Below are 27,447 nucleotides of genomic sequence, written 5' to 3'. Positions count from 1 at the left end.
TTTTCTGAACAGAACATCATTCTCTACATACACTTTTCCTTTTAAACTTGCCTCGTCTGTGAGAGGCAAGAGTCCCTCCCTGCTCCCCAACTAAACATATGACAACAGGGACCTTTTTCTGGATCATTTACATTAAACAAACCAAAAAAAATCACAATTCCAGCGCCTGTGTATTTTTTATATTATGAAGATGCACCAAAAGTTAACTTCTGAACTATAGTATTTACTGAGTTTCTACCATTCTACAATCTTTCCAGAGAAAATAGACAGTATTTATCAAACAGATGCACAAGTTCTCATTTGACCTTCCTTGTAAATAGCACAGACTTACACTTCACCTTCCGTGGCATACTGATAAAAAAAACGTCTAGGTGCTTTATACACAGCAAAACCACTTAGGAGTCCCTGAGAAATCATCAATGTTTTTCTCTTGTCAGATCCTTTTACCTTCTTCTTGTATCATCTTGGTCGAAAGAGTGACCCCAGTTTGACACTGCTCCAAATTTCAAGTCTTGACCTCCTGCTCCACCTCCGGCCACTTTGGAGGTTTTGGAGGTTTCCCTCGCGTTGCCTTCTTCTGTCTTGGCATCTGAAGAAGCTTTTCTTCCTCAGATGTTGCCTCCACAATCTGATGACACTCTCTGTGGGAGGAGGTCCTTAGTGTCTCTCCGCAGCTCTGTTGCCATGCTTTTTAGCATATTTAATAACTTTTACCTTAAAGCTTGCAGTGTATGAAAACCGTTTCCACATTTTCCAAGGGATTTTCCCATAATTTCTCCCGCCTAAAGTGTACGAAGAGAAATGTCGCACTGTTCACCAGATGGTAATAAAGTCCGCATCACCTATCTCATCAAGTGGATTCCCATCGGCATCATCTATCTTTCTCTGAGGAAAACAATATGTTGCTCTTTGTTTCATTTCGTTGAATCGTTTGTGAAAACTGCTTTCATTATAAGTTCGCCATAAGTTCAGCAAAACCAATAATCATGTTCCAGGGTATTATTTTGCTTACGGATATCAGTGTTGCTTTCTAGAGTTATACTTTTAATGCATAAGCATAAATAAAAGAGTTAAAAGCATTTTTATGATATGGAATTAGTATTACTTATGTATAATGCGCATCCTTATTTTTCCCTGTAATTTGGGTAAAAATGCGCATTATACAGGACAAATACAGTAGCAATTTAATTAAGGTTGATATACCGTTTGTTCACATACATATGCACCATAGAAAAGTCTACTCTGTAATTACTTACACAGACCTGGTATTTCATTGATACTGATTGTGAACAAAAGCCATCTAAATAGTAAAATTCTACTACTTGTTGACAAGTTTGGATGATAAAGCTTTTCGTACTATATGTTTTAGTTTAAAATAATAAGATTTATCACTTCTTCCAAAGACTTAAAATTGAAAAGTTTGACACATTTCAGGTTCATGACCAATTTATTTCATAATTATCACTAACATCTCTTTAAAAGTCCTATATTATAAAAGCATGTGTTTCCTCTCCAAACAAATTTAATACAGCCGTTATCTGCTATAAGATATGAAAAAAAATAAGTTGGTTATTTTCCTATTTAAAGCTTTGTCCTAATAAATTTTAATATAATCCATTTGCCCTATCTGTTTAGAAAAGACAAAGTTTTCAGTATTTATAATGTTTATAAACTCTTAAGATTTCCTTTTCTGACAGTTAATGAGGTTTATAAATAAAAAATTTTCAATTATTTAATGCTAAACTACAAACAATTCAAAACTGCTTTTAGGTTAGTAAAATTATATTAATGATAAAAGAAATACATATATTATTTTGAGACAGGAAGGGTGAGAAAAATCTCATGTTAGGTGAAAGCTACCTATATATTCATAGCTTTTTAGAAGCAATGAAGACATACATTTTGAGCAGTTAGTTGTTAGGTGGCCAAATACTATAAATTACCAAGTGACATCAGGAGGAGACTTGTTATTAGACAGATACAAAGTGAGTGATTAGAGAGAGAAACAGAAGGTAAATTCAAGAAAAGCTATGCAGCAGTTAAAAAAAAAAAGGTGAAGTATCAAGATGTGTGGTTATGGGGAGGAAAAAAACCTATGGGAAAAGTGATATATGTATATTTTAAATGTTCATTTAATGTTGTATGCCATGAAAGCATGTATTTTATAGAACTATACACATGTGTATAAATCAAATTATTTTTAGATGTATACACAATCAAATGAGTAGAGGGACTTTACAGCAGGGCAGATGTAAACATAACATAGTACAATTTGTTGTTTTGTTTCAATACTTTTCCTTAGGAAAGAATAACTTCCAGGAGAAAAAATTGTAGGGTAACAGTGTGCAACAGTGTAAAAGGAAAAAAATACGTACTTAACTATTAAATATGAACGATGATACTGTTAATAATTGTATTGGCTGAATTTTTAAATAATTCAGGATAAACTGGCTCATCTGCATTCATGCATTATCTCTGAAGAAAAAACTAGGCTTAAGGCAACTCTGGCTATAAAGATTAGTTTAGAATATATTTTTAGCTACTGATTCAAAAACAGTTTTTAGGAACAGGTTACATATTAGCCTCTAATAGTATTTTAGGAGAAAACTCCCTTTCAAAATTGACTAACCTAGCAACACTTTCTTCTCCACTTTACTCAAGTAGATAACAGGGGTTATTGATACTAATCAGATCTACCTATCACAACGCAGCAACTGATTACAGAATTTGATTTGATGGTCATAATTCTCATTTTTTATTCTCAATTCCCAAGGACAGGGCACAGCCTGGCCCACTGCTCATTTTCACAGCTTATTTTTCTTGTCTTAAACTCCCAAAGCACTGGGTGCACTGCTGGGAAGCGGGCTGCTTTGGTTAGACATACACATATATGCTTCAATTCGTATCACAAGTTTCCTTTAAGAATGGATGAAATGCATACTTAGAAATGTGAATGTGAGTGACAAGTGTTTTTATGACCAGAAGTAAACTTTTGGAATCAAGGCTTTTCAATAACTAACCTTCAATTGTCACCTCAACTTCAGGGTCCTCACTTGTTTCTGAAGGGACATGTTGAGTAGAATCTTGAAAAAAATAAAATTCTAAAATGACATTCATTATAAAGCACTTTCTCTGTTTCAACATTTTATTGATCTGACACTCCAAAAGCAGCCTACTATAAAGTTTTACTGGCATTTTATTTCATCTCATATTTACTAAAATATCTAGCCCCTTTACTTAGAAAAAGGGATAAAAAAACAAAAGGAAGAAAACTTCTGGAAGACTATTAGATAATACCAAGTTACCCGCACTGATGGACTCAAAAAACTTCAATTTTTAGAGGAGTAACATTATAATAAAGTCACAGTTGTTTTCCTACTATAACTAGAAAAATGCTAAAATGAAAATAAAGGCTTTAGTTTTTCCTTCCTGTTTTTACTATTTTTCCTCTGCTATGAGAAATTCTAGGAGTGATGTAATTGTTAAATCAAACCACAGTTTTTTTGCAGTGGATACCTTTAGGTTAAGACAGTGACTATAAAAAAATGCATAAGGACTATATCCCCAAATGTTATATGCAATATTATTTTAAAAATTAAATATTTCATTAATATATGTGTTACTGAACCCAACAAATATATGTATATCAGAATGTTAGTGCTAGAAGCTAGAAAGTATCTTTATCAACTCTCTTTGATTTTGAAAAGGTTGAAAGATTAATTGATTTGGGAAAGATTGTTTATTGGTTAGTAAAAGAATGAAGACCAGAACCCAGGTTTAATTGAAGTCTATTAACACTGCGATAAAACAACAAAAATCTCCTCAAATATAAAGTATGTGCAAGTCTACTATCTAATTACAGAATTGTAAACTGTGAAGTAATTGATAGTGCCTGATGAAACCTGTCCCATGTATATTACATATCGGTATTTTGCTGTAAATATCACCTATTCAATATAGAGGATTTGGTTACATCAAAAATATTTAATTATCACCACACAGAATAAAAATTTTCATGTATTCTATCTTCTAAAAAATCAAAAGAAATCTAAAATACTGTTTAAAATGAGCATCTTACTATTTCTGCAGGAAATGTATTCCAGTTAGAAACCTCCCTTGTAAAACGGAATTTCGAAAGATTAAGAAGTCCCTCTACTCAGAGAGGGTAAAAGATCCAACTAATGATTTTTAAAAATAAAAAAAGCAAATATATGGAGTATAAAGTTACAGAACACACTTCATTTTTAACCTAGAAAAATACGGTGCAACACGACCACTCTATGAGAGAAATAATTTTAAAACAAGATTCAGTTACCATACCAGTCATTTTCCTTGGGAACAATCTATAAAAACTTTTTGGAAACTATATAAACCACTTAGAAATAGGAAGCCATACTACATCCTAACAGTTTAACTCAAGATTCCAACAATTTAAAAAGCTGTACCACATTTAAACATTCATTCAACCCTGAGAGTAAAGGCGGATGGATGATAACTAGAACATGGTTCACAGGGTAGTTGTGGGTATCAAATAAGCTAAGCACAGAGAAAAACCTCTCCTGTAGAATAAAGTATCCTAGTTCTCAAATTGATACCATTAAACACTATGCTTAAAACTGAATAGGAACCTAGCCAGTAATAATTATAATTCTAAATACTGAAGACTCTCTTTCTTTAAAAAATGTTAACATGGCACAAGATGACCAGGAAAAAAAGGGGCAGCACTTTGCATCACGAAGAGTTTTACTTACCACTTAAGTATTCATCCGCGTGTGCTTTATTACTCAGTATAGTTAAAGAGATATATTGCATCTTAGCACTAAAGAAAAACCCTGGTGGCTAAGAAGGTATACCAAAACAATCATCTTTTTATTTCCGAATAAGGGGTCGTAAGAATAGTATTCTCTATAATATAGAACACAAACATAATACAAATACAGCAAAATAAAAGTCCCTTGATTTCTAACCTTCTGCTGGTACTTCCATTTCTGCTCCTTCATTACCCTCTGAAGAATGATGGCTTCCTAAAAAGAAAATAAACCACATATAATAAACCAATAGAAACCTACATTGAAAGAAAAGAAACTAGGTACCAAGGCAAACCATTTAAAATATATAACACAACATATGCAAACTGATTCTTTAACTCAGCAATTATTTCAAACACTGTGATCTAATTCAGAAAACATTTAACACTTCTATTTGAAAACTCAAAACAATTATTTTTAAGTAGGTTTGGGGATTTACTGTTAGTTATTATAATTATACAATATAGTTACTCACAGATGTTAGAATTCGAGAAATAGAACAATTAAGTTTCAATGTACCATGCTCATCTGCCAATGACTCACACACAAAAAACCACAAACCACAGTAAATTCTTTCTTTGCTCACAGGCTCTATTAAGTCTAGATAAACAAGTTCAGGTTTTGCTGTGACATGTTTCCTGCTTTCTATCTTTACTATGGTGGAAGCTATAGAAACTCAATCCCCATTATTTACTCAAAGATGAACTTAAAGGAAATTTGTAAGTTAAAATTTAAGACACTACCTTTAGTCTCAAAAGCATTTTAATTCAGGTAATATTATCTGCCTGCTTCTAAAAACTGGAACATAAAGCAATGTATCAGGTTAGGCAGTCACAAGGTAAACAGGCTCATCCCACTAGCACGGAAGCTTCACTCATAAATAGGAAGAGAGTCAACTAAAACATCAGAGAGCCACTTAGAATTAAGTACCCAAACTGCCCCAAAATAGTCATCCTCTGCCCTTAAGTACATGAGCTGCTACCATGGAAAAGGTTGAAAATCCCTGCCTTTTTGTATAAATATGTCACCTATGAGTAAAAAAATAAATCCCATGGGGGAAAGGGAAAAAAATCAATCACTTGTCATCCACTGACAACTACTTTCAAAAACTACAAACATACAACACTGAGACACAGGTTTTAAATACATTTTACCTTCATCAGTTTCAAAAGCTATCATTCTGTGTTCAGTGTTTTTCAATTTGAAACATCATACTATGGTCAAATATGTCTGGTTTTCGTTATCTAGCTTTATGATACCGTAATTATCTTGGGATTCTCTTCCACTTCATACTATGAAAACTCACCCGAGCTCAAAACACTAGGCAAATCTATAAATCTAGATCAATGAGTTACTCTTCAACTTTTTCCAATATATTTTCTCAACGCTGAGACCCTTCCTTCTTTTTCAAAATTTCAACATTGGGATTTACGAAGTATTAGGTTCTTTGACTCTAATGTCGAAGAAAATAAAGAGTGAGTGAGGTCGAAGGAATGGGAGGTAATGGAGAAGAGACTAATCCTTAAATAAGGAAAGACTGCGTAAAGAATAATAACACTTAAGGTGGTGGTTCTAACCTCACAATTATTGCAAGAGTGCATATAAACAAAGATTCTTTGTCTCATTTTTGTTCTTTCAAAATCTGAAATAGCAATTACACTTACATTTAAAAAGTCAAGCTAACAAAAATAAATCTTATGTGCTCAAAGCCAGGATAGAGAGAAGCAAAAGCCATCACAAAGAGCTTACAATCATCAAGTTAGGGAACACTATAAAAATTTTCAAAAAAGTATTCAATTAATTAACTCAGGCATTTACAAGTGATCAATCCTTCAAAAAGCTAAGTATCAACATGTCCTTATCCATAGTTACATTACTAACCATACAATAAAAACCTTACTTCTGACTATTCTGATATAAGGTATTTATAAATGTGTACTTTACCTTCAATATGAAAGTGTGTCATGTACCCATTTCGAGATTCATTACTAGATTCACAAAAGGGAAAATTGGTTTTGAAAAATTGTTGCTTGTGAAGTTCATTTATGTTTTTCAAAAAATAAAAAGGCCAATACATTTTTTCCTTTTCCATTTAGAAAAGTAATAATACGAATATAAATGCTAAAACACAGTCTGTCCAATATAAAGAAACATTGAATAAAAACAGTATGTGGAAAAATGGAATGAAAAGTTATATATACCTTGCAAAGACTTCGAAAGGGGGAGTTTGTCATCAACATCATCAGTTTCAGAAGGGCCTGCTTTGGAATACAAAGATAACACTTCAAAAGCAATCCCAAAAATGTATTTTGGGTCACTTTAGTAAAGAAATTTGGGTGAAAGATATGGAATACTACAGCCTTTTCCTAAACAAAAAAAGGCAAAATTTTAAAAAAATGACTGACAAAATGAGTGGTATCAATTTACAGTCTCAGTGAATGAAAAAACTGAGCTCAGATAAATTCACATACAGACAGTCAAAAGAATTTTTGAAAATAACTAGACATGAAGTGAGCGGGAATGATATGTCTGAAACGGTGAATATGGGTTTTTTTAAACCAACAGTAAAAGGTTCATAACAGCAAACTGCAACTTTTACATTGTATAGTGTATAAATGCAGGATTATTTTACAAGGTGTATTTGTTCCTTCCTTGACAAATATTTGCTTAATCTTCTGTCATACTGAAGAAAAATGTAGAATCAAGTTCTTCTACCTTACTCGGGATCTCTAAAGTCATGTAATTGAGCTACCAGTAAGCTTGAATCTCCTTGGAAACAGAAACATGACAAACTAACAGTTAATTCAGAATCCAATCCCCCTTTCCTGCAGATTCATAAGCACTTTCAAATAATTTAACATGGTTCTTTCCAATTATTAACATATAAAGTATTTGGGGTTAATTAAACCTTTACCAAGTGTTATACAGATTATAACACATTTGCATGTTATTATTCTACCACTTTAGTAATGAAACATTTAAAACAGAAAAAAGTGTTTTCAATGGGTGCTTAACATGAAACACCTAGCATGAATATGAAATATACAAACTATCTCTGACTATTTATTTGGAGAATATCCTAAGACTCTTTGGTTTGCTAATGCTGAGGAATTTCACAGAGGCACAAAACCACACGTTAGAAGCAAAAGACACATCACAGAGGAACACAACTTTATAGAAAATACAAAGACTGTATTTGGAATCATAACTAAGAGCAAGGCACTGAATGAAAGAACCCTAAATTTAAATGTCAGATTCATGGCTTCCTAGTCATGTGATCCTGGGTAAAGACATACAGAAAAAAATTCATGACACCATACCTAAGGGTAGTAACTGACTTCTAAATGTTGCTTCAACTGCTTTTTCACAAGGTTAGGCATATGATATTTTCAGTATAGGTCCTTGTTGAATCAAAGTATATTTCTTAGGCTTCCATTATACAGGATTTCTATTTTAAATAACTTATTACTAACTTATACATTACATTATATTCAGGGAATTTTTAAAGACTATCTGTGAACAAGTATAAAGTCAATTTGTGTAAAAGATCCATGATTTGTAAACAAACATTCATTTGCTATGTACAGAGTTCTGGGTATACTGTAGATTCAAATATTCTACTTAACATTTATAAGTATTCAATGACTGTGGATTTGTAAATATGTCATAATTATGTCAATTCTTTTATTTTCAGGCTACACTGTTAGGTATATAAAATTAATGATTACTGTATCAACTTAGTAACTCATTACTATATATATTAGGTAATCTTACTATTTATACCTATCTTTTCCTTATTTGGCCTTAAATTAATATTACTTAACTTTAATTTCTTCTAGTATATTATTACAGATTATTAAAATTTCAAATTATCTATGATGTTTAATTTTAGCTGCCTGTTTAACGGCGCACATTTGCATTTTATTCATATTTGACCCTGAAACTCAAAATTCCAGTAGTGTCTACCAATCACTGCAAACGTCCAACGTTACCAACACTCACGTCTGAGTACCACTATCTCACAGGGAGACTGACATGTACGCAGAAATACGTACAAGCCTATTTGGGGATACCAGAGTTTTGGAAGAAAACATAAACGTGCTTATGTAGAAGAATGAACAAATGATCACAATAACTAGCACAATGACAGTATTAAATCTACATGTGACAAAATACATCCATCTTGAAGACATACTGAGTGACACGCAAGAACACATACATAATAATAGATACAGTATGATACCATTCATGTCGAGCTTAAAAACTGACAAAATACTATACATAAAATATATGTGCACAGATACACACACACACCTCTGTGGGATTACATACAAGGTACAAGTATAAAACCCTTATCAGGAAGGACAGCCCTCATTTCAACAGAACGGTTAACTCAAGAGGAACAGGGAGAAAGTGATCGTCTGGGAGAGCTCAAAGAAGGATGTCAATTACACATTTAACAGGTTATGTCCTGTGGGCGATGAGGGCGACAAAAGATTTTCAGTAAACCTGGGCAGATGTACAATTTGTGTGTAGATTTGAAACATTTCGCTTTAAAAGGGCATTTCAGAAATACAACACAACAATGCAAAAAATGTACACCAAAAGATAATGTCTCACAAATTCTGTTTTACAAAAGCAGCCTGAAACAAGAGACAACCTGCTGAAGGATTCGATTTACACGAAATACAAAACACACAAAACTAATCTGGGTTCTTACACGTCAGGACAAGGGTTGGTTGCCAGGAAAGTAGCCCAAGAGAAGGAGCTTCTATGACAATGACACCTAACAACAGACCTTCAGAACGCATGAAGCACAAGTGACAGAAATGAGAGGAGAAACAGACAAACCCACAGAGGCGACTGACATTTCTATCCTACTGTGATTTACAGAACAAGGAGACAGAAATATGAGAAAGGATCGAGCAGGTATGTACCACTTTATCAATCAACCTGAACAAAGTTAAATGAAATTACACAAAGAATGTTCTCTAAGCACAATAAAAATAAACTGAAAATCATTAACAGAAAGATACCCGAAATGTCCACAAGCTTTAATTTAGAGAAGTCAAAACTACATACTTCTATGTAAACCACAGGACAAAGAGGATACCACAAGAGAAATTAGAAAATATTTTGAACTGAATGAAAATACACATCAAAGTTCATGAGGCGTTGCTAAACTAATGCTTTGGGGGGTAGTTTATGGCATTAAATCCTTGCAACAGAAAAGATCTCAAATCAATGATTTAAGCTTCTATCTTAAGAAACAAATTAAAGCAAGCAGAAAACAAAGAAACATTAAGAGCAAAAACTGCAAAATAAAAGCTGGATCAGTGAGGAAAAGCATTTTTTGAGCAAACTATACATCTGGACCAGTGGTTCTGTTTTGGGAACAATACTGTTCCCCAGGGACATGGCAATGTCTGGACACATTTTTAATTCTCATAACTGCGAAGTTGCTACTGATACCTACCTAGCGGTTAGAGGTCACGGAGTTTACTGAACATCATACAACACATGGCATACAACAAATACCGACAGTAGTTAACTGTTTAATCTAAATGTCTATATTGCCAACCTTGCTAAACCTGAGCTAGACCAACCGAGAAAAATAATGAAAGGCACACATCAGAAAACTGAAAATGAGGAATCAGGATAAACCCCTACAAACATTAAAATTTAAAAAGCTTAAAGACAAAATACACAAACTCCTTAAAAACATACAATGTGCCAAATCAGTCAAGAATAAATACGTAAACCGAATAGTCCTATAACTATAAAAAGAAATTTAAAAGTTAACCAAGTATGGGTCTGGCCAGTGTGGCTCAGCTGGTTGGACTGTCCTCCTGGGGACCAAAAGGTCACAGGTTCAATTCCAGGTCAGGGCACATACCCGGGTTGTGGGTTAGGTCAGTGCACGCAAGAAGGCAGCTGATTGATACTGCGGTCTCCCTCCCTCCCTCTCCCCTCCTCTCTCTAAAAGCAATTTTAAAAATGTCCTTGGGTGAGGATGAAACAGAAAAATAAATAAATAAATAGAAATTAACCAACTAGGGTTTACCCCAGGAATACCTGGCTGATTCCACATTTCAAAATTAATGTCAATTATCATTTGAATATTTTAAACAAAAAAACCATGTCATCACCTCAATAGCTGCAATAAAAACCTTTCACAAGCACCCAATCACCATAAAAACTCTTCACAAACCGACACAAAAACATATACCCACAGCTATCATCCTGAAAGATTTCTTCTAAAACTGTGCACAAGGTAGGATTATCTGCTCTCACTCCAACTCAACATAACACTAGATGATCCCAGCCAGTGCAACTAACACAAGGGGGGGGGGGGGAGAAAAAGAATAACAACGTCTATTTAGAAAAGCCAAAAGATTTTACCAAAAAGTTGCTAGAATAAGGGAACTTTAGCTAGGTCACAAGAGACAAAGTCAGACTTTAAAAAAATCTATTGTAGTTAGCAATAAATAATTGGAAGCTGAAATGTAAAAGAACAGTACCACTTATTAACACCATAAAACATTAACTATTTAGATATAAATCTTAGAAAGTGTGTACAAGACCTCTGTACTGAAAACAATGCACTGATGAAAGAAATCAAGGAGGAGCTGAATAGCTCAGATATATATGCCATGCTCATGAATCACGGGGTTCCACATTAGGATATTTAACCCAAGTTACTCTACAAATTCAGCACAACTGTCGTTAAAATACCCAACAGATTTTTTAACCAATCAACAAGTTAATTTTTAACATTCGTATGAAATGGTAAGAAGCTAAAATAGGCAAAAATAATTTTGAAAACGAACAATTTTGAAGGACTCTTCCAATATGATTTCAAGACAATGTAATTTTGGCAAAAGGACAGACACACACAGAGATCAATGTAACAGAATATAATCAGGAAACTGACAGAGATGTAAAGCTAATGCAATGAGAAAAGAACAGTCTTTTCAACAGAGGATGCTGGGAAAACCGAATGCTCATTATCTTACACTCTAATACAAAACCTAGGTCTAAACTGATCACAGTCCTATGTGTAAAACTGTAAAACTTTTTATGAAATACAAGAAAAATCTCTATGATGTTGGGTCAGACTAAGATTTCTTAGCTACCATACTTAAGCATAACCCATACAAGGGAAAAAAAACCTTTAGTATACAAATCACACTGCAAAGGACTTTTACTCAGAATACACAAGGAACTGTCAAAATTCAATTATTAAGAAAAATATCCAAATTTCATGGACTATATCTCTCAGCTTGCTACATTAAAACAAAACAAAACATAGTTGTCTAGCTTCCACCTTCTTCACCTGCATTTAAGATATTATCATTTCAGACAATCTTTCTTCTCTCATAATATCTGATTTCTAAATCTTATTACTCAGGCATCATCTTAAAATCACATTCCTGATTCACTTCTGGCTGAGATGGAGACGTAGGTGGAAAGAGTCTGCCTCCTCATACAACCAAGTTTAAAGAAAAAAAGTTTTAGTAACAAAAACACAGCCAAAACACAGAAAACTGAACTGTATGCAGTTCCACAACAATGAACCATTCAGCCAGACCAGTAAGAAGAGCTGAGTCAGCAAAGAAGCAGGGTCGGGCAGGAAAGATTGGCAGGACAGACCCAGAAGACCAGGCGGGTTGGCAGATCCCAGGCATGAAGTGGCAACAGGCAGACCCAGTGAGGGAGCACGGCGTCTGGCTAACCAGGGTCACACATTCATGCGCAAATGAACCAAGCGAAGGAGCGAGCAGTGAAACAGGCCGCTTAGGCTAGGGTTGGGGTCCTCGCTTAGGCTAGGACCCTAACAACAGGAATTAGAGACTGAAAGCATCAAATTGAAAGACTTTCTCGGGTCCAGGTGCTGGGAGAGGCTCCCAGGCTCACAGGGTTTGTGGGACAGACCGATGGGGACGGGCAGGGTGCACAAACCTACATACCCGGGAGCAGGGACCAGGGGGGCCTGGTTTGCTTTCAGGAAGCAGAGGAGGGGACGGAAATCCAAGAGAGCAAAGACCGAACGCCACTGCCTCTCTCTGACCCCACCCGCACATACAGAATAACAATCCAGCAACTGGGTCACTCCACCCTGGTGAGCACCTAAGGCTATGCCCCTCGTACATAACAGGCAGAACAGACCAAAAAATTATCGCGCCAGAACAGCTCAAAGCTCCAGAGCCAATAATTCTAATCGACCAAGAGATAGCCAACCTTTCAGGTGCACACTTCAAAACACTGGTGATCAGGAGGCTCACACAACTGGTTGATTTTAGTCACAAATTAGAGAAAGAAATAAAGGCTAAACTAATTGAAATGAAGGGAAGTGCACAGGAAACCAAGAGGGATGGAAAGGAAACTGGGACTCAAATAAATCAAGTGGACCAGAAGGAAGAAAAAAAAAAAAGGAATGAAGAAACAAGAAATCAAAAAGAAAAATGAGCAGAGGCTTAGGAACTTCCAGGACATTTTTAAACGGTCCAACATCTGAATCATAGGGGTACCAAAAGGAGAAAAAGAAGACCAACAAATGGAAAACTTCTTTGAACTAATAATAAAGGAGAACTTCCCAAGTCTGGCAAAGGAAATACACTTCCAGGAAGTTCAGGAAGCTCAGAGAGTGCAAAAGAGTTGGACCCAAGAAGGCACACACCGAGGACCATCATAATACATTAGCCAAGATGAAAATGAAGGAGAGAATTCTAGAAGCAGCAAGAGATAAGGGGACAGTCACCTACACAGGAGTGCCCATCAGACTCTCAGCTGATTTCTCAAAAGAGACCTTACAGGAAAGCAGGGGCTGGAAAGTATTCCAAGTCATGAAATCCAAAGATCTACATCCAAGATTGCTCTATCCAGCAAAGCTTTCATTTCGAATGGAAGGACAGATAAAGTGTTTCTCAGATAAGGTCAACTTCAAGGAGTTCATCATCACCAAGCCCTTATTGTATGAAATGTTAAAGGGTAAGAAAAAGAAAAAACATGAACATTGAAAGGACAGCAAACTCACAGTTATTAACAGCCACGCCTAAAACAAAAGCAAACTAAGAGGACAGATATATCAGGAGCAAAACCATACAGATGGAGATCACATGGAGGGTTAGGAACGCGGGAGTGGGAGGAGGGGTGGAGAGGAGGTACAGAGAGAAAGTAGTATAGACGGTAGGTAGAAAATGTACAGGGGGGGGGCCAAGAATAGTAGGGGAAATATAGAATATAAAGAACTTGAGATACGTGGTGATAAACTACAGGGGGGTGGGGGAGGGAGAGTGGGTGTGCAGGATGGAGGGGAATGAAGGGGGAAAATGGGACAACTGTAATGGCATAATCAATAAAATATATATTTTTAAAAATCACATTCCTAATTTCATTCCTAATTTTTTTTCAGGGGAAAAAAAAGCTTTTATAATTTTAGTTGACATAACAGAATTGTTAAAAAGACAATACGAAGATAAACTTATTATTTTTGAAGATTTATTTATTTATTTTTTAGAGGGGAAGGGAAGGAGAGAAGGAGAGAAATATCAATGTATGGTTGCCTCTCATGGTTCCCCTGCTGGGAACTGGCCTACAACTGATGCATGTGCCCTGACTGGGAATCGAACCGCGATACTCTGGTTCGCAGGTCTGCACTCAATCCACTGAGCTACACCAGCCAGGTAAACTTATTATTTTAAAAATTAAACAATCTGTTTAAAAAAGAATGTGAAACAGTATTTAATAAATTTATGCATGTTTTTAAGATACTAACAACTGCTATGAAATTGTAAATACCTTCCAAAATTTTAACTTTTTAATTAAAAACCTTCCATTTCTCTCAAGCTTTTGGCCATGCAATTCCTAATCTCACAAGCAATAAAATGTTCCAAAACTGACAGATAAAAATCATGAAATTCCCCATAACACAGTTTAACATATGGATACAAGTATTCATTCCCATCATTACAAACCAGAATAAATTAATTCACAACACTTTCATAATATTCTAGAAGTGATAATGGCTTAGCTCTTTAAATGAACTAATCCTACTGTGCAAATGCATATTAAAACCAAAATGAGGCATCGTAAGATATTCAATAAGATGACTACACAGAATTAAGACTGACCACATAAGTTTTGACGAGGATGTGAAGCAACTTGAACTAGCATACACTGCTGAAGAAAATGTAAAACAGTAGACTCATGCACTGTGAAAAGCAGTTTGGCAGTTTCTTAAAAAGGTGAATACCTACCATATATGTCCCAGCTATTCCATTTCTAGGAATCTACTCAAGAGAAAGGAAGGCATATTTCCACACAAGAATTTGCAAACAAAAGTTGACAGCAGCTTTACTTCCTAACAGCCCAAACTGGAAACAACTAAATGTCCATCAATAACCAAAGGGACAAACAAATGGCAGTATGGCCATACAACAGAATAATACCGAGAAATGAAATGAAACTAGCTACTGGTATATGGAACACCATGGGTGGACCACAAAGCAACTGTATGGAATGAAAGAATTCACAAGCACACCACCCTCCACGAATAACAGTACATACTTGGTGGTGATTCCATTTATATAAATTTCTAAAAAATAGGAACTAAGCTATAATGATAGAAAACACATCGTTGCTTGGGGAGAGCAGTGAATTGACAAAGGGAAACAAGGAAACTTGGAGGTGATGGACATTTCCTTATCTTGATTGAAGTGAAGATGGTTTGATAGTGATGGGCATATACAAGAAAACTAATCTGATCTTACTCTTTACATGTTTTGATGTAATTTACACATGCAAAAAAAATGAAACTTACTATTAAATCTAGAAAACATTCTTCTAAACTAAAATCCATTAAGGCTTAAAAGCAAAACTCATTGTGAAATTATAAACTTTAATTTTTCCTCATAATCAAGCAAAAAGACACGTAACAAAAAGTAGCTAAAACTTATTACTGTCTTAACTTTTTACAGATTTTTAAGATAATGATAATGTTTACACAGTTGTTTTTGTTCCACAAATAGAACTATTAAGTTTCAACGCCCCAGCTCAACAGTTCAGTTGGTCAGAGCATCCGCCCAATCCACCTAGGTTGTGGGTTTGATCCCCAGTCAGAGCACATACAAGAATCAACCAACAACAGCATACATAAGGGGAACAACACACCAATGTTCCTCTTGCCCACTCCCTAAAATTAATTTTTAAGAAAAAATTTTATAAAGAACTATTAAAGCTTCAGAAGATCATTCATGCCTTGCAAATATCAGAAACTGGAGTTGAACTCTAGCTTGTGCCACTTTTAAGGTACCTTTCGAGAATAGTAATGGCTTTTCTATGTTTCTCCTGTAATTCAGTTTATTGTACTGCCTAATTTTTTAAATCTATTTTATTCTAGTATATATTACAGGCTCGCATGCCAATCAAGGAACAATATAAAAGGAGTATTTAAAGAACTCAGGAAATTGATAAATTTAAATTTTCACCAGTGATAACCTTTGGAAAGAAAAACTATATTAGATAGGATTACCTTGAACATTGTATTGATAGTAATCAGGATCTTCTGATTCTTCCTTCACTGTCACAGCTGCCATTTCCAAGGAAATACCTGTAAAAGTGAATGAAATCATACGATTATACTTCAGCACGTTCAGTTAAGTGGTACAGGGAAGCCTCTCCTGCACCCTCACAATGCAGGGTAACGCATAGTTTACAGACTCTGGGAGGACAAAGGGCGCTAGGCAGCAGGGTTGGAGGTAGCAGGGCTGGTGGGGGGAATGACCTAAAATCCACCCTATACTAAGTGTTAACTACTATGAATGTTCTGGGATTTTTTGCTGCTCACTTTTTCTCTGCCAGTTCTTATCTTTGAAATGAAAGACAATTAGTCATACTGTGTATTCACTCACTATTAAAAATACTTTTACCGGCCACTGAAAATTACTTGTGAGTATTGGTTTTAATGACTCAATATTTCAGAGTAAAGACAGTGTAATTTTTACCCATTTTAATAATGAGATACACTGATTTTTTTCCTCCTAAAAATTCCTTTGTTAACAAGAGTACAAAAAGCACACTTTTCCGTATAATCTTTTGCCCACGATCAGAGGGTTGATAACCTGAAGTGCACTTTTGTTGCCACATATAAAAGCAATCATGTCACGTAATTCCACATACAGAAAGGTCAAAATTAGGGAAAAGAAATCTTTGTTATTAAAACTGAAATAATGGCAAGTATACCTCAATAAAGCTGAAGAAACAATAAAATAAAACACGGAACTCTGGTGAAAAAATAAGGGAGTGGCTGGCTTAGGGAGAAGAGGAATGAGAAGGGGACATGAGCGACAGGAGAGGAACTTCTTGGCGTGTCACTACCGTTCAGTACCCTGATGTGAGTATTAGGTCACAGAGGTGTGCTTACTTTTTATCCATACTTTACATGATATCTCAATTAAAAGTTTTAAGAAACATTCTTAACAAATTCTTTAATAAATTCTTATTAATGATATATTCCTCATACACAGGGTGGGGCAAAAGCAGGTATACATTTGTACCTGTGGAAACTAATACAATAATTAGTAAATAATAACACAAGAATAAAGGTGTATTCACAAGTATAAACCTACTTTTGCCCCACTCTCTATTGTTAGAAAATAGGGTGAAGCCCCGGCCAGGTGACCAGTTGGCTACAGTGTCATCTGCTACACTATAAGGCTGCAGGTTCAAGAACTAGTCAGGTCACATACCCAAGTTGCAGGGTTATGGGTTCAACTGCCAATCAGGGTGAGTGCAGGAAGTAACCAATCGATGTTTCTCTTTCTTTCTCCCCCCCACTTCCTCTCTCAAATCAATAAACATACCCTCCCTTCCTTCTCTCCTGCAAAACAATAAGCATATGCTCAGGTAAGAACTCTTTTAAAGGGTGAAAAATGTAAAGGGATTAAAAAGTACAAATGGGTAGTTACTAAACGGTCACAAGGATGTAAAGTACAGCATAGAGAACACAGTCCATAATATTGTTAATAACTAGATACAGTATTGGGAGTGTACTAGACTTATTCATAGGGGGAATCACTTCATTAGTTATATAAGTGTCTAACCACTGAGTTATATACCTGAAACCAATATAATGTTGAATGTCAATGGAAACTGAAAAAGAAACTTCAATAATGAAAAAAATAAATGAACATCCTTTGCTGAGCAGTCGAATGAGGCTAGACCATAAGAGCTTTGAAAAAAAAAAACTGTTCTGCTCATATGATTGCAGGAGTAAGTTATACTCTAAGAGAGCAAGAATCAAGAAATAAACAACAAGGTGGTGAAATCTGAACAGTCTAATTAATCACTAAAAACAAAACAAATCGGTGTCTGTACACATTTCACTAAGATACTCAACCATAATCATACCAGTCGTGTTATGAACTTAATATTGCATTGGTGTCATGTAATTTGAGAAGCTCTGCAAAGAATATTTTCAACTAAAGAAAACAGCTTTCAATCTGGCTGCTGTTGCTCAGTGGACTGAGTGCTGGCCTGCAAACTGAAAGGTCGCTCGTTCCATTCCCAGTAAGGGAACATGCCTGGGTTGTAGGCGAAGTCCCCAGTTGGGGGTGTGCAGAATGTTTCTCTCCCGCTCTCTTTCCTTCTCTAACCCTCTAAAAAATAAATAAATAAAATCTTAAAAACAAACTAAATAATTTTCAGCCCTGGTTGGTGTAGCTCAGTGGAATGAGCATGGAGCTGCGATAAAAGGATTGCAGTTTGATTCCCAGTCAGGGCACACACCTGCATGCACGCCAGTTCCCAGCAGGGGATGTACGATAGACAACCATACATTGAAATTTCTCTTCCTCTCTCCTTCCCTTCCCCTCTTAAGAATAAATAAAATCTTAAAACAAAAGAAATAGCTTTCAAAGAGAGAGTTAGCTTGATATGCTGAAGGACATTTATCCCTAAAGCACCCAGCAAAGAAGGGGCTACTCTGTGGGCTGCCAATGGGGAAACTGCCAGAGCATGGTCAGGGACAATGTCTGCAGCCCTGGCATTCCGTGGGCTGCCTCTTCAGGACATCCGGTTTGTCAGGAAGAGTTGACAGAAAATCGGAACAAAAAAGGCAGATCCACGGGGGACTCAGACCCTTCAGGACTAAAGGTCTGGGTCACCTCACCCAGCTGAAGATCTTTACCAGCTAAAGGCCTGGCTAATAGCAAGTGAAACACAATAAAATGGGTAACAGTTCAGGAAGGTATAAATTCTTGTCACAAGTAGCAGAAACATGGACACTGTGTATAGTTTATTCCTTGTTATGAGTATGTTTCTGTGAATATTATGCATCTGGATATACTAACTGTTCTCCCTTATCCTTCTTCACATTACTGCTTTACAGAAGTATTGTTGGCATTTCCTTTACCGTTCAGCCATTAGATAAGAGAAGAGTCAAATGGGTTAGGAGTGAATCTGAAGAGGAATTAATACAGCTCACGACTGGACAGTAAACCAGTTTCCCCGAGATGAGTACCATGACTGTTGGAGCACTGCACCGCACTTCGGGGAGAGGGCGAAGATGAATTATTTTGTAAAATGGAAAACTGCATCCAATTAGATGGGAACAGTCCTTTGTTATACGGAAGTTAAACGGTGGGGAAAAGGGGGTGTGTGAATGTTGAGTAGTGAAAGGGTAGCCTGCGCAGACATCAGGCAGTTGTCCCAGTTCCAGACCGACCCTCTGAGACTCTGCTGAAGCAAACCAACTGGCTCCTTGCGAGTGTCTGCCACAAAGGAACACAGTGCCGAGACCAGAGGAGAGAAAAGAAAAGAAAAGGGACCTGCACCTTTCTCTTACCTTCTTGTCAAGACTCATTCACTGCTTGGTATACAATTTCAACCTACTGAAAGCAGACCCTCCCCATAGGTGGACCCACTTACAATTTTTCCAACACTCCCAGGACGACTTCAACATATCCCCTAGTACATCAACCAGAACTATATCAATACTCAATAATCCCCCAACTCAGAAGTCACAATTAAGAGTTTAAGGGGTAGCACCCATTCCTTCTTACTTACATCATACTTTAGCATACTCCTCCTTTTATAAAGTTAATAACTATAACTTGTTAATCTTTACATTAAAATTTTCTCCATTCAGCCCTGGCTGGTGTGGCTCAGTGGATTAAGAGCAGGCCTCTGAATCAAAAGATTGCTCACTCGGTTCCCATTCAGGGCACATGCCTGGGTTGTGGGCCAGGTCCCCAGTGGGGGCACATGAGAGGCAACAACACCTTGATGTTTCTCTCCCTCTTTCTCCCTCCCTTCCCCTCTCTCTAAAAATAAAAAATGAATGAAATATTTTTTGAAAAAGCATTCAAAGAATTATTAAATTTTTTCAAGTGCTTTTAATCCAAGTTATTATTTTATCCGGAATTTTCAACACTTACTGAAGTAAAAGTCAGGTTATGAATGTTTGATTTAAAGTAGGTGTCTAGTTGATTCTCTTTGAGTTCTATAAATATAATATCACCTTTAAAAGTTAATGGTGCCCTCTACTTTCTACTTACTTACACTTCATATTTGTATTGGTTTGTGCATCTACAGCACTGGTAAGAAAACTGGTAAAAATGTGCTTCTTTCTTATAAGGAGTGCTTCTAGTAGTTCACTATTTAATATAATGATGAGGTGGCATTTACAATGAGATATAATAGTCCAACCAATCATGTTAAGAATTTATGCTGTCTTTCCATAATCTGCCCAGATGATATATTATTTCTATTAGTTCAATAACATAAGAAAGTGAATTAAGAGATTTTCTAAAATTATCTCTGTATTCCTAGATGAACCCTAAATCTGAAATTCACTGCATCTAAGATGATTTTTTAACTCATTTCAGGGCACAGCAAAAGCCCCACAAACACACACTCTACAACAGCGAGAATTCAGATACAAACAATGATCAACTAGTTCCCATCTTCTGCGAGAGGTCAAACCAAACATATGTCACTACTTTGCAAGGCCATGAAAATACGTTTTACATACTGGAAATGTCTGCGCCCAGCCTATAGCCTATGTTCAGGTTATGTATCTTAATTATTTCTTTGATAAGAAAATACTGTAGCCCTGGCTGGTGTGGATTGAGTGCCAGCCTGCCAAGCAAAGGGTTGCCAGTTTGATTCACTGTCAGGGCACATGCCTGGGTTGCGAGCCAGGTCCCCAGATGGAGGCATGAGAGAGGCAACGGATTGATGTTTCTCTCCCTCTCTTTCTCCTTCCCTTTCCTTCTCTGTCAAAATACATAAATTCTTTCAAAACCAGAAAATACTGTAATATCCATTTTTCTTTGCCATCACAGAGGCTATGATAAAACATATACAATGAGCCGTTTAGAGATACACATTACGCACGCCCTTGCTGGTGTAGCTCAGTGGATTGAGGGCAGGCCTGCGAACCACACAATCGCAGTTTGATTCCCAGTCAGGGAACATGTCTGGGTTGCAGGCCAGTTCCGGGCAGGGGACACACCAGAGGCAACCATACACTGATATTTCTCTCCCTCTCTCCTTCCCTTCACCTCTACAGATAAATAAATAAAATCTTTAAAAAAAGATACACAGCCCTGGCTGGTGTAGCTCAGTGGATTGAGCGCGGGCCTGCGAACCACACGGTCGGGGTTCAATTCCCAGTCAGGGCACATGCCTGGGTTGCAGGCCAGTTCCCGGCAGGGGACACACCAGAGGCAACCATACATTGATATTTCTCTCTCTCTCTCTCCTTCCTTTCCCCTCTAAAGATAAATAAATAAAATCTAGAAAAAAAAATAAAAAAATAAAAAATAAATAAAAATAAAATAAAATAAAATAAAATAAAAAAGATACACATTACTTTTAAAAGATGAAGTTCCTTTCATTCTGAGTTTTATCATAGAACCTCAATTACAAAAGAAATTGTAACGTAATTGTAATCAAGTTATGAAGAGCTGTGTCTTCTTTAAATAAGTAAAAACACTCGTGTCCATAGAAATGGAACGTGGCAAGCAACCAAACATTAAGTAAAGTTTCCAGATCATACTCAGATCTGACGGAACCTGAACAGTAAAAATAACTGTAACTATATAGTAGAAGTGGAAAAAGGAAAAGTACTGAAGTAAATGGTCCAGCCCAGACCAGTGGAGCTCAGTTGGTTGGCCATCGTCTGGCAAAGCAAAGGGTCGCCCGCTCGATGCGTGGTCAGGACACATGCCCATGGTTGAGATAGTTGATACATGTTTCATTGTCTCTTTCTCCCTCCCTTCCCCTTTCTCTAAAAGAATAAATAAATCAAATTATTTTTTTAAAAAACAAACAGAAGAGAAAGTAAATAGTATAATAATGATATCCTTGCCACGACCAGGGTGGCTCAGCTGGTTAGAGCATCAACCGAACACCAAAAGTTTGAAGGTTCAATTCCCAATCAGAGCGCAAACGGGAGGCAACCAATCAATGTTTCTCTCTAACCCTGCCCTCCTCTCTAAAATCAATAAACATTAAAAACATAATAATGATATCCTCATTTTCTGTATGTTGACAGGAAACAAAACCAAATTTTTAAACTACATAAAATACAATGTGGTACAATGTGGTAATGGGATAAAAATAAACGTTCGAGTTCAAGGGCATAGAAATGAAAGTAAATTGGGCCACATGACTTCTGACAAAGGCGCGAAGGCAATCTAATGAAGAAAGGATATCTTTCCCATAAACGGCGCTGGGACAACAGTAGACCCGCATACAAAATGATGAATTTAGACTCTTACTCGACCACATGTACAAAAATTCATTTCAAATGGATCTTAGGCCTAAACATAATAGCAACAAATATAAAATTCCAGAAGAAAACATAACTGTAAAAATCTTTATCACTTAGGGGGGCAAAGTTTTTATAATATAACACCAGAAGCATTAGCAATTTTAAAAAAATGGAAAACTGGGTTGCATACAAATAAAACTTTTTAGACTTGAAAACAAAACCATTAAAAAAGTGAAGGAAAAAACCCTGACCACTGTGGCTCAGTAGGTTAAGTATCATTCCACAAAGTGAAAGTTTACAAGTTCAAATCCCAGTCAAAGTACCTGCCTGGGCTGAGGGTTCAGTCCTCACTCAGGGCACATATGAGAGGCAACCGATCAATGTTTGTCTCTAGCATTAATATTCTTTTTTCCCTCCCTTCCCCTTACTCTAAAAATAAATAAATAAAATATTTTAAAAAAATTATGGGGGATATAAGGGGACTAAATGGTAAGGGGGAAAATGCAATAAAAAATAAACAAAGTTTTAAATGAAGAAACAAAAGCCACGGACTAGAATATATGTATGAAACCTTATCTCTGACCTGTAGGCAGAATATATAAGGAGCTCATATAACAACAACAACAACAAAAAGGCAAGAACACAATTCACTTTAAAATTAGGCAAAATATTTTAAAATACACTTTATTAAAAAAATTTTGTTTCTTTTTAGAAAGATGCAAAGGGAGGGAGAAAGAGGGAGAGGACTGTTGATTCGTAAGATACACCAACTGGTTGCTGCTCCCATGCCCAAAGCGAGGGACCTGGCTTGGAATCGAACCAGCAACCTTTCAGTTCCCAGGCCAGCACTCAATCCACTGGGCCACACCAGCTAGGGCTAAACAGACATTTCATCAAAAGTGATATATGAATGGCTAATAAGCATATGAAAACACACTCAAAATCAGTAGGAAAATGAAATTATAACCACTGTCATTTTACTGCACACAGTAAAAACATCAATGATGGCCAGCTGTCGGGGGAGAAAAACGAAAAGGCAGAGCACAGAAAACTTTTAGGACAGTGAAACTATGTTACTGTAATAGTGCACACGTGTCATTAAACAACTGTTAAAATCCACAGAATGGACAAGACACAAGCCTAAAGTAAACTATGGACTTTGAGACCACGATGTGTCAAGGTAGGTTCATCACCATGAACAATGCACCACTCTGATGTGGGATGCTAATAGCAAGGGAGGCTGTGCATGTGTGGAGGTAGAAGGTGTATGGGAACGTTCTGTACTTTCCGTCCAATTTTGCTGAAACTGCTATAAAATCTCTATTTAAAGCAAAGAAAACAAAAAGAAACACCCACCAGGACAGCTATAATAAAAAAAAGAAACACAATAATAAGCGTTGACCAGGAAATGGAGAAACGGAAACCCTCATACGCTGGTGTTAAGACATAAAATGGTGCAGCCACTTCGGAAAAGATTGTCAGCAGCTCAAGTTAACTGCAGAATTACCATACACACAGCAACACTCCTAGGTATTCACTCAGAAGAAACAGAGACATATTTCCACACACAGACAAATAAGTGGATGTTCAAAGCAGTAGTATTCAAAAGCACCAAAAACTGGGGAACACTGAGATGTCTACCAAACGGTATTTGGATAAAGAAAAGATAGCACATTAGAAGAATGGAATAACATTCGGATATGAATTACTTAAAGGCACTATATCGTTTTTTATAAACGATATAGCTTCAAAACGTGATGCAAAGTAAAAGAAGCAAAATGGAAAACATTATTTACTGTTTGATTCCACATGTATTAAATGCCTACTAAACCTGAATCAGTGTTGGGCACAGAAAGTGACTAAAAAAATAAACTAGGTTTCTACTTGGGATGATGGAAATGTTCTAAAATTAGACTGTGGTGACCACCGCAAAACTACGTACCTACCAAACATCAACGAATTATATACTTAAGATAGGTAAATACTGTGGCATATAAATTATATTTCAATAAAGCTATCTAAAAATATCTACATGAAATAACATTATGAACGTAACATTAAAAAAAAAGGAATCAAAAATCGAATATCAAAAAAAGCTTTGAGTTAAAAAGAGGTTTCTTGGAGAATAGAAAATGGGCGTGTACAAAAGGAGAATAAGAGTGGTACACTTCTGCAAAGATGGAGGCGTAGGTAGAAACACTGTGCCTTCTCCGACAACCAAGTTTAAATAAAACAAAGGTTTGGAGAACATAGACACAGCCAAAGAACAGAAAATTGAACTATATGGAAGTCCAACAACAACGAACCGTTCAACTGGACTGGTAAGAGGGGTGGAGCCAGCAGCGGAGCAGGGACATGCAGGAAAGATCCCTCGAGCCCAAGCGCCCAGGCAACTCCCCATCAGGCTGACCCAGTGAGGGCTCGGGGCGGTGGGCTGGCTGCAGTCACACATTGGCGTGCAGATAAACCAGCAGAGGAGTGAGCAGTGAGACGGACTGCACAGACCCCAGCGGGCGAACGCAGTGGCGGGCTGACAGAGATCACACATTCATGCGCAGTGGGACAGACCGAGGCCTTCAGTGGCGGCAGGAGGCAGCAGAAGGAGCCCACCATTGCTTTCATTTGGTCCTGCCCCCACATACAGCGTCACAACCCAGGGACTAAGTGGTCCAGCCCTGGTGAAAACCTAGGGCTGGGCTCCTCATACATAACAGGCACAAACAGTCCAAAACACGGCTCAAGAACTCCAAGCCCCAGAGCCGATAACTCTAAGTGATCAGGAAATACCGAACATCTCAGATGCACAATTCAAGACACTGGTGATCAGGATGCTCACACAACTGGTTGATTTTAGCCACAAATTAGAGGAACATATGAAGCCTAAACTAATTCAAATAAAGGGAAATGCACAGGAAACCAATAGTAATGGACAAGAAACTGGGACTCAAATCAATGGAGTGGATCAGAAGAATGAAACATCCAACCAGAACAGAATGAAAAAACAATAATTCAAAAAAATGAGGAGAGGCTTAGGAACCTCCAGAACATCTTTAAAAGTTCTAACATCTGAATTATAGGGGTACCAGAAGTGGAAGAGGAATAGCCACTAGTGGAAAACTCATTTCAACAAATAACAAAGGAGAAATTCCCCACTCTGGCAAAGGAAATAGCCTCCCAAGAAATCCAGGAAGCTCAAAGAGTACCAAATAAGTTGGTCCCAAGAAGAAAAAAACAAAGCCACATCATAATTCCATTAGCCAAGATTAAAATGAAGGAGAAGGCCCTGACTAGTGTAGCTCAGTGTATTGAGCGGGGGCCTGCGAACCAGACAATCGTGGTTCAATTCCCAGTCAGGGCACATGCATCGGTTGCAGCCCGGTTCCTTGCAGGCTAACTACCAGCAGGGGACACACAAAAGGGAACCGAACATTGATGTTTCTCTCATTCTCACCTTCCCCTCTAAAAATAAATAAATAATTAAATAAATAAAATCTTTAAAAAATAAAATGAAGGAGAGAATCCTAGAAGCAGCAAGAGATAAGGGGACAGTCACCTACAAAGGAGTGCCCATCAGACTCTCAGCTGATTTTTCAAAAGAGATCTTACAGGCAAGAAGGAGCTAGAAGGAAGTATTCCAAGTCATGAAATCCAAAGACCTACATCCAAGACTGCTCTATCCAGCAAAGCTTTCATTTAAAATGTAAGGGCAGATAAAGTGTTTCTCAGATAAGATCAAACTCAAGGAGTTCATCATCACCAAGCCCTTATTCATATGAAATGTTAAAGGGACGTATCTAAGAAAAAAAAGATAAAAAATATGAACAGTGAAAGGACAACAAACTCACACTTAATAACAACCACGCCTAAAACAAAAGCAAACTAAGAGGACAGCTAGATCAGGAGTGGAACCATAGAAATGAAGAACATATGGAGGGTTAGCAACAGGGGAGTGGGAGGAGGAGAAGGGGGGAGAAGAAACAGAAAATAAGTAGCATAGACGGTAGGTAGAAAATAGATAGGGGGGAGGACAAGAATAGTAGAGGAAATATAGAATCTAAAGAACTTGAGACACATGGTCATAAACTAAAGGGGGGGGTAGGGCAAGTGCAGGGTGGAGGGGGAATGAAGGGTGGGTATAGAAAAACTGTAATGGTACAATCAATAAAATATTTTTAAAAAGAATATAGAATATTGATTTTTGTTAAAAAAAAGAAATTAGGTAGCATTTTATATTATTATGCCTGTATAACTGAAAAATAAAAAGTATTTTAAAAACTGTCTACCCTAACTTATGTGGCTCAATACAATGAGTGCTGGCCTGCGAACCAAAGCATCACCAGTTTGATTCCCAGTCAGGGTACATGCCTGGGTTGCTGGCCAGGTCCCCAGGAGGGGGCGCGCGAGAGGAAACCACACATTGATGTTTCTTTCCCTCTCTTTTGCCCTCCCTTCCCCCTCCCTAAAAATAAATAAATAAATAAAATCTTTTCAAAAACCACACAAAACTGTCTACAAATGTGTATTTAGCAAATTTCTAGCTACCATTCATCAAACAAATTACTGTTTTGAGCTTTTGTACAATATGCTAACACCAATGTCACCATTGAAATAAATTTGTACTTCTCATTAAAAAAAAAAGGCATTGAGTCAAAATATAACCTACTAAATTAAAAGGCTCCCTTACTCAAATGTCATAATTGATTCTAAAAGCACTAGTACTTACCAGAGTCTTCTGTGGGTTCAGTCTTCACTTTGATGGAGCCACAACTAAAAGGAAAAGGAAGCTCTGCGTTGGTGAGGGCCACTCACACAGTATTCAAACGCACTGGATCTCAGCATAAAATCAATCACCTGACCAAG

General features: G+C 36.8%; 1 protein-coding gene across 10 annotated transcripts in view; it reads right to left on the bottom strand.

Annotated features, from left to right (window-relative positions):
* LOC118984032 (general transcription factor II-I-like) overlaps window positions 1-27,447 on the bottom strand; it is an 83,407-nt gene that overhangs the window by 10,908 nt on the left and 45,052 nt on the right. For 3 of the 10 annotated variants that reach the window (XM_037041745.1, XM_037041755.1, XM_037041751.1), the window contains exons 8-12: window positions 27,311-27,354; window positions 16,342-16,419; window positions 7,010-7,069; window positions 4,968-5,024; window positions 3,021-3,083 (exon numbers count right to left, since the gene is read on the bottom strand). In XM_037041745.1, coding sequence (XP_036897640.1) covers window positions 3,021-3,083; window positions 4,968-5,024; window positions 7,010-7,069; window positions 16,342-16,419; window positions 27,311-27,354 — 302 coding nt within the window. Of the gene's footprint in view, window positions 1-3,020; window positions 3,084-4,962; window positions 5,025-6,755; window positions 6,797-7,009; window positions 7,070-16,341; window positions 16,420-27,310; window positions 27,355-27,447 lie in introns of those variants that run through there. The other 7 variants (XM_037041746.1, XM_037041749.1, XM_037041748.1 and 4 more) reach the window with 7 other exon arrangements.

This window comes from Sturnira hondurensis, unplaced genomic scaffold (genome assembly GCF_014824575.4).
Source record: "Sturnira hondurensis isolate 20B ecotype Veracruz unplaced genomic scaffold, ASM1482457v3 Scaffold0003166, whole genome shotgun sequence".
NCBI classification, from domain to species: Eukaryota; Metazoa; Chordata; class Mammalia; order Chiroptera; family Phyllostomidae; genus Sturnira; species Sturnira hondurensis.
Note: the sequence above shows the minus strand (reverse complement) of the source record. Positions and strands in the feature narration are given on the sequence as shown.